We start from the raw sequence: 7468 nt of genomic DNA, 5'->3' as shown, positions 1-7468 counted from the left end.
CACCGGCTCGCATCGAGCACGCGTCGCAAGAGCTCTCCACGCCGGCTTCATTGCATCCGTCGGGGCTGGCTCTTTGGAAACACTTGATTTGAGCGTTCCGTCACAATCAGGTCCAGAGGAGCAAATCCTATACGGCGCCTTAAGCCCCAGTTTCTTCATTATTAGTGGTTGGGGCGTCACCCTATGACGCCGCTTGAGAGAAAGTTGTGCGCATGTTTTTATTAAAAAATACATGAAGTCCTAACCTCCATCTGGAAAAACATTTAAAAAAAATCCTCACCTCCATCTAGAAAAATAAGTAAAAACAAAAACAAAAAAGCACCAATGCAACATACCAGTGAGCGCCACTTTGCGTAGCCCTCCATTTAAAAAAATATATGGGATCATCACCTTCATCTAAAAAAACATTTAAAATATTTCTGACCTCCATCTAAAAATAATATCTCAAAAGCTTTTTCACTATGGCCAATCAGCTTGCGCCACATGGCATAGCTGGTAGGCCGCGCTTCGCAGACGCTTAATGGGTTTAATAATTTGCAAACGGCACTACCCTCTATGCTCTCGATCTAAATGGGCTGGCCCAACGCCCACAGGAAGCTCCCCTCTCCCGGTTCTAAGAAGCTCTCTAACTGTTTTTTCCTTCTAAAAAAACTGTTTCTTTTTTTGAATCAGTTTTCCCCTTTTCTGTTTCTTTTCTTTAATCTTTATTTTTTTTTATTTTTTGTCCAAAATGCACGATTTTTTTCAAATTCAATGATTTTTAATCAAAATCAATGAACTCTTTTCAAATCAATGAAGTTTTTTCAAATTTGATGTATTTTTTCATCAATGATATTTTCAAATTTGATGAACATTTTAAAATTTGATGAACTTCTTTTTTCGAAATTGATGAATTATTCTCAAATTTGATGTTGTTTTTCAAATTTGTTTTTTTAAATAGTTTTTTTTCAAATTCTTTTTCTTAACTCGATGATTTTGTTTTCAAATTCGATCAAATTTTTTGTACTACTTTCAGATATATCAAAACAACAAACACCTTGCAACTCACAAATGCTTTCGGGTAGCTTTGCCAGTTTGCCACCATTTAGGCACAAAAGGAGAATGTTGTAGAGATGCTTGAACTACTTGCATCTCACTCCAAATATAAGTGAATGCAATTTGATCTGATGTCTCCTCAGAGATAAATTATCCACTTCAACTGACATATGGCGGACCATGTGTACGTGCAAGTTTAAGGTCACACTGAGTGGCCTTTAAAAATAGAACAGGGACTAAAACAAATAAAATTGTTGAAGGAGCACAACTCGTCATTCATTACATGTCATCTTCTTAGAAATTCAGTCATGTCGTAAATACATTGACAATACTTTGGTAGCTGGAACACCATAAATATTGAGAGAAAACCCTACAAACAGCCCCGTATAGCCCTGGCCTAGATATATATCGTTAGCTCGACACCGAAAATTGCAACTACAAATTCAAAGCTTTGTCCGTCTCTGGTGCAGCTGCTATATGGACTGATCGGACGCAGAAGTGAGGTCAAATTTAGCCAGCTAATGACTGGCTTAGTGTTAGTGGCATATATACATCTCATATGAGTAGGATGCATTGGGAATATGAATTTAACAGCTATCTTCAGAGCGTCTACAGCGAGTGAGAAGACCACAAGCCTATCAGGCTAAGCAAGTTAATCTTGGCCACAGCACACTCTTTGCCGTCCTGATCAGAGCTAGATATGTGAATAATCAGCCCTTGATGTCCCTGTGGGTGGCTGGGTAGAAGAAGCTTTAGTTGGTCTTTGCTGGGAGAAAAAGGTTTAGTGGGTCGCTTCTTGTCCTGGTTTTCATCGAAACAACCCAACCGCGCGAAATCATGCGATCGACTTCACATGAACCGGCCAAGGACATTTTTTTAATTAATACAAGGAAATCACCACTCGGTTAGATGGTTAAGTTGCCTGGGATGTAAAAACAGTTGGTATGAGTGTTAGGGCCAAGCATCCATAAAGCCAATCTTCCAAGTCTATTTTGTTATCCTCTGTTCGAAACAATTGAAAAAGAGGCTGCTCTGTTAGAGCAGAGCGAGCATTATTTATACTACCTTGGAGAGATCCTTGAGATGGGTCTTGGCGTCTTGCCCTAGGCATTCTCCAGCACCAGGACCTCCTGCTCCTTGGGCTCCAGCAGATCAAAGATGTGGGTGTCCTGCACCACCTACCACCTGGTAGAACAAGACCCTGGCGGCGCCGCCGATGGATGCGGCGAACTGGAGGATCTCCTCCATGGCGATGCTGAGCTGGCCCTGCTGGTCCAGCATATGGTCCGAAGTAGTAAGAATGGTGGGTACCTTGAAGAGGTGGTCCTTGGCGGTGGCGGCGCACGCGACGAAGTAGGCGTTGCCGGTGGTGGTGCAGGTGGTGGGCGAGGAGGGGGTTGAGCTCGTGGATGGAGACGTGGTGGTTGTCCTCGTCCAACGGGTAGCACTAGTCCAGCCTGTGCTCCCCCTTGCGCTTGCCGGCAGCAGCCCTCCTGCACGCACGCACGCAGGAGGAGGAAAACAAGTAACAAAGTCTTGATTTTCGAAGTTTGTGAACTATTTTTAAAATCCGTGAATTTTTATTAATTCATGATTTTTTTTATTTTTTATTTTTTTCTAAAAGTTAACAGTTGACCGGTCAACTAGTCAACAACGGGATCAAATGCGATCGAGCGACTAGGGAGCGCTTGCCTTGGGACAGTCCACGAGCGAGGGCGTGTGGTCGCTCCTTGTTAACGTGTATTGTACCTGTGTATGTATATGTACTTGTATTTCTAGTTTATAGGATCATGGAGCATGCCCGGGCCTACGTGCCACTTCCATCGGGCTCATTGTAACCGCTCCTCTGTATGTATATCTTGTACTCGGTGTGGGTGAATGAATGCATTGAGACAATTGATCATTCTACTTGGTATCAGACTCCAGGCAACCCTCCCATGGCCGAGCACTCGACTGCCGCCGCCATTTCTTCGGCCACCTCCCCGGGGACTCTCTCCAGCTCGGCCATCGGCGCCGACACCACCGCCGGCACGTCCTCTCCCTTCATCTTCGGCACCATCCCCTCTTCCCACAGTGGCTCCTCCCCCTCGCTCGGTTCTCAGTTCGCCCCCCTTTTCCCCCAGTCCACGGCGCCGCCGCTCTCTTTCGCCGCCGCCACCTCCCCCCACCCCATTTTCCGCGACAGCATCCAAAACCACATCAAGTTTCTCCTCAACCCCGACGATCACAACTACCACAAGTGGAAGTCCTTCTTCCTTCTTGTTCTGATCCGCTATGGCGTCTCTCAGTTCATCGAAGCGCCCCTTCCCCCCAACGCCACCGCGTTCCAGCGCGAGCTCGACGCCCACCTCGTGCTCTGGATCTACTCCACCCTCGCCGACAACCTCGTCGATCACGTCGTCGGGGCCACCACCACCTACGATCTCTGGCATCGCATTCGCGACTACTTCCTGGCGAACCACGCGGCGCGGTACATGATACTGAACCGGCAATACCACAACCTCAAACAGGGGGTTCTCTCCGTCGCCGAGTATGCCCGTCGTATGAAGCTTCTCACCGCCGGCCTCGCCGTCACCGAGGTGGATCTCACCACTCAGTTTCTTCACGGCATCGACAAACGTCTCGACACCATCCGCGTCGTGCTCGGGGACACAGTTCCTCTGCCGCCGTTCGAGACGGTGTTCTCTCGCCTGAAGCTCGTCGAGGAGAACCTCGCCCAGCGCGTGGCTGATGAGCCGGCCATGATCCTCGCTGTCACCGGGGGCGGCGGCCCCTCCGGCAGCTCCTCTGGATCCGGTGGCTCCGGTCCTCGCCCCGTCGACCGCACTGATCGGGGCCCCGCCTCTTCAGCCGGCCGCGGCTCTGGCAACCGCGCTGATGGTGGCGACCGCGGTGGACGCGGCCGTGGGCGTGGGTGCGGCCGTGGACGCGGTGATCACGGCGGCCGTGGCAACCCCCCGCCCATGTCCTACAATCCCTACATGGGGTTCTTCGCGCCTTACGGGATGGCCCTCCCGAACCCGCGCCCTGGCTGGGTGCCTCCCAACGCCGCCGGGGTGCTCGGCCCACGGCCAGGGTCCCATGCGCAGGCGTATCCGATGCAGTTCTCCGGCTACCCGGCGCCCACGCCACCTGCGCCACCCTCCTGGGATCACCTCGCCATGCTCCAGGCCGCGTACAGCGCCAATGGCTTCTCCAACAATGGCTCCGCTCCGAACGAGTGGTACCTCGACAGTGGCGCCTCCTCCCACTTCACCGGCAACCCTGGTAACCTCGACCTCTCGAATCCTTCTTTAAAGCCTCGTTTCACTAGTATTGTTGTTGGCAATGGCACACATCTCCCCATTCAAGCCACTGGCTCGGCCACCCTGCCCCCTCACAACTTCCATCTACGCGACGTTCTCTTTTCTCCTCATGCAGTCACTAGTCTCATTTCTGTTCGCCAGTTCACCAAAGATAACTCATGCTCTATTGAATTTTTCCCTCTTGGCTTTGTTGTGAAGGACCTTCGAACCAGGAGGGTAATCATGATCTCCGCTAGCTCCGGCGACCTCTACCCCTTCTTCGGCAATAACAAACCTTGGAGCACCGCCCTCTCCGCCACAACTTCCACCGCCGACGTATGGCATCGCCGGCTTGGCCACCCCAGCCCCCAAGTTACTTCTTCCTTAGCGGCCCATGATTTTCTTCCATCTTGTAATAAAATTGCGCATACACCGTGTAATGCTTGCCAACTTGGACGGTAGCCGCGCCTCCCCTTTCCTACTTCACATAGTCGCACTTTTGCTCCATTTGAGCTCATTCATTGTGATTTATGGACCAGCCCCGTTGTAAGCTTTTCCGGTTATCAATATTACTTAATTGTGCTTGATGATTACACTCACTTCTCCTGTTCTTTTCCTCTTCGCAATAAGTCGGACACACCTCTTACTCTCCAACGCTTTTTCTCTTACATTCGTACTCAATACAATGTGATCATCAAAGCACTACAATGCGATAACGGTGGCGAGTTTATCAACTCCACACTACGTGTGTTCTTCTCCACTAATGGCATTGCCTACCGCTTCTCTTGCCCTCACACCTCACCCCAAAATGGCAAGGCCGAACGGCTTCTACGCACCACCAACGACATCATCCGCACCCTCCTAGTCCAAGCCAACCTCACACCTTCCTTTTGGGCTGAGGCCTTGCACACGGCCACGTATCTTCTCAACCGTCGCCCTTCCCGTGCCATTCATGATCACACACCTTACTTTATGCTTCATGGCATTCACCCCACGTACGACCATTTATGAGTGTTCGGGTGTCTTTGTTACCCCAACCTATATTCCACCTCTCCCCACAAACTAGCCCCGTGCTCCACTCGCTGCATTTTCCTTGGATATCCTCTTGAACACAAAGGGTATCGTTGCTACGATCTCTCACAACGACGCGTAATCGTCTCTCGACACGTCACGTTTGACGAAACTATTTTTCCATATGACCCACCCACACCAACACCCAACCAGCCCGCTCCGCAGAAAATCCCGCCTCGCTTCCCCTCCAATCGCTGCCAGATTCGCTGCTCCCCTCACCTACCTCGTTCCGGGTCCCACGCGATCCCCCGGATGGGACGCCCCCATGCACGCCAATCCCGCCTGGCCAGCTAACCCCAAGCCCACCAACCACCTCCCCATGCAGCTCCCCCACTGGATCGCACCGGTCCCCCACCCCACCCACGCACCCACGCGTGTCCTCGGGTCCCACGCCCGCTTCGCCCACCACGCCCGCTTCCTTGGATTGCCCACCCGGATCGCCTGCCCGCGGATCCTCCTTGGATCCCGCATCTTCCAGCCCTGCCACTGACCCCACGCCATCCACCTCTGATTCCGTGCCATCCACTCCCGTGCAGCCATGTCTCCCACCTCGCGCCCAGCCCGTTCTGCCCCCGCACAATTCACATAAAATGCAGACTCGCTCCAAATCCGGTTTTTGCCAACCGAAGCGCCTTTTCCTCGCCACCTCCGACTCCTCCACCATATCACCCATCCCTCCCACGTACCGTTCCGCTCTCAAAGACCCCCACTGGCAACGTGCAATGCTAGATGAATATGATGCTTTAATCAAGAATTCTACTTGGTCTTTGGTTCCCAGACCTGCAGGTGTCAATGTGGTGACCGGCAAGTGGATATATCGCCACAAGTTCCACCCTGACGGTACCTTGGCTCGGTACAAGGCACGTTGGGTCGTGCGCGGCTTCACTCAGCGGGAGGGTGTCGACTACGACGAGACTTTCAGCCCGGTTGTCAAACCGGCCACCATTCGCGCCGTGCTCGGCATCGCCACCTCAAGCAAATGGCCCATTCACCAACTTGACGTGAAGAATGCGTTCCTCCACGGTGATCTCAAGGAAACGGTGTATTGCGCTCAACCATCCGGCTTCGTGGATCCCTCCCGGCCGGACCATGTGTGCCTTCTTCGCAAATCCCTCTACGGCTTGAAGCAAGCCCCTCGCACATGGTTTCACCGCTTCCGTTCTTTCCTCTTGTCACTCGGGTTCACCGCATCCAAAAACGACTCTTCGCTCTTCATCTTGCATAGTGGGGCCTCTCTTGCTTATCTTCTTGTGTATGTCGATGATATCATCCTCACCGCTAGCACCCCGCATACTCTCCACCACATCATCTCCTCTCTCAAGCAAGAGTTTTCCATGTCTGATCTCGGTGACCTCCATCACTTCCTAGGCATCAACGTCACACCCAACACCCAAGGCCTGTTCTTGTGCCAGCAGCAATATGCTCTTGAGGTCCTTGAGCGCGCGAAGATGCTCAACTGCAAGCCTGTCTCTACTCCCATTGACACACAATCCAAACTCTCTGCCCACGCTGGTCGTCTTCTTGACAACCCCACTATATCGCAGCCTAGCCGATGCACTTTAGTACCTCACCCTCACTCGCCCCGACATATCCTACGCGGTTCAACAAGTGTGTCTCTTCATGCATGCGCCTAGAGATTCTCACATGCAACTCATCAAACGCATTCTCAGATATCTCCGTGGCACTACCCACTATGGCTTGCAGCTGTACACATCCTCCTCCCTCGACCTTGTGGCCTATACCGACGCCGATTGGGCCGGCTGTCCGGACACGCGCAAATCCACCTCCGGGTTCTATGTGTTCCTCGGCCACAACCTACTCTCCTGGTCCTCTAAGAGGCAAGCCACTATCTCTCGGTCTAGTGCCGAGGCCGAATACCGTGGCGTAGCAAACTGTGTTGCCCAGTCGTGCTGGTTGCGTCAGTTATTACATGAGCTTCGTCACCCACCAGCCCATGCTACCATTGTCTATTGTGACAATGTATCGGCCTCCTACATTGCCTCCAACCCCGTCTAGCACCAGCGGACAAAACACATCGAGATCGATCTTCATTTTGTCCATGACCGCGTGGCTCTCGG

General features: G+C 51.9%; 1 protein-coding gene across 1 annotated transcript; it reads left to right on the top strand.

Annotated features, from left to right (window-relative positions):
* The first annotated feature begins 2972 nt into the window (after positions 1-2972).
* Positions 2973-4576, top strand: LOC147992085 (uncharacterized). The gene is made up of 2 exons (XM_087539653.1): positions 2973-4302; positions 4539-4576. Exons 1-2 carry the CDS (start codon positions 2973-2975, stop codon positions 4574-4576), a joined length of 1368 nt encoding a protein of 455 aa, XP_087395779.1.
* Positions 4577-7468: the final 2892 nt, after the last annotated feature.

This window comes from Triticum urartu, chromosome 1A (genome assembly GCF_056163025.1).
Source record: "Triticum urartu cultivar PI428250 chromosome 1A, HENAU_Tu73, whole genome shotgun sequence".
NCBI lineage: Eukaryota > Viridiplantae > Streptophyta > Magnoliopsida > Poales > Poaceae > Triticum > Triticum urartu.
The sequence above is the reverse complement of the archived record's forward strand: the minus strand, read 5'-3'. Positions and strand labels throughout refer to the sequence as shown.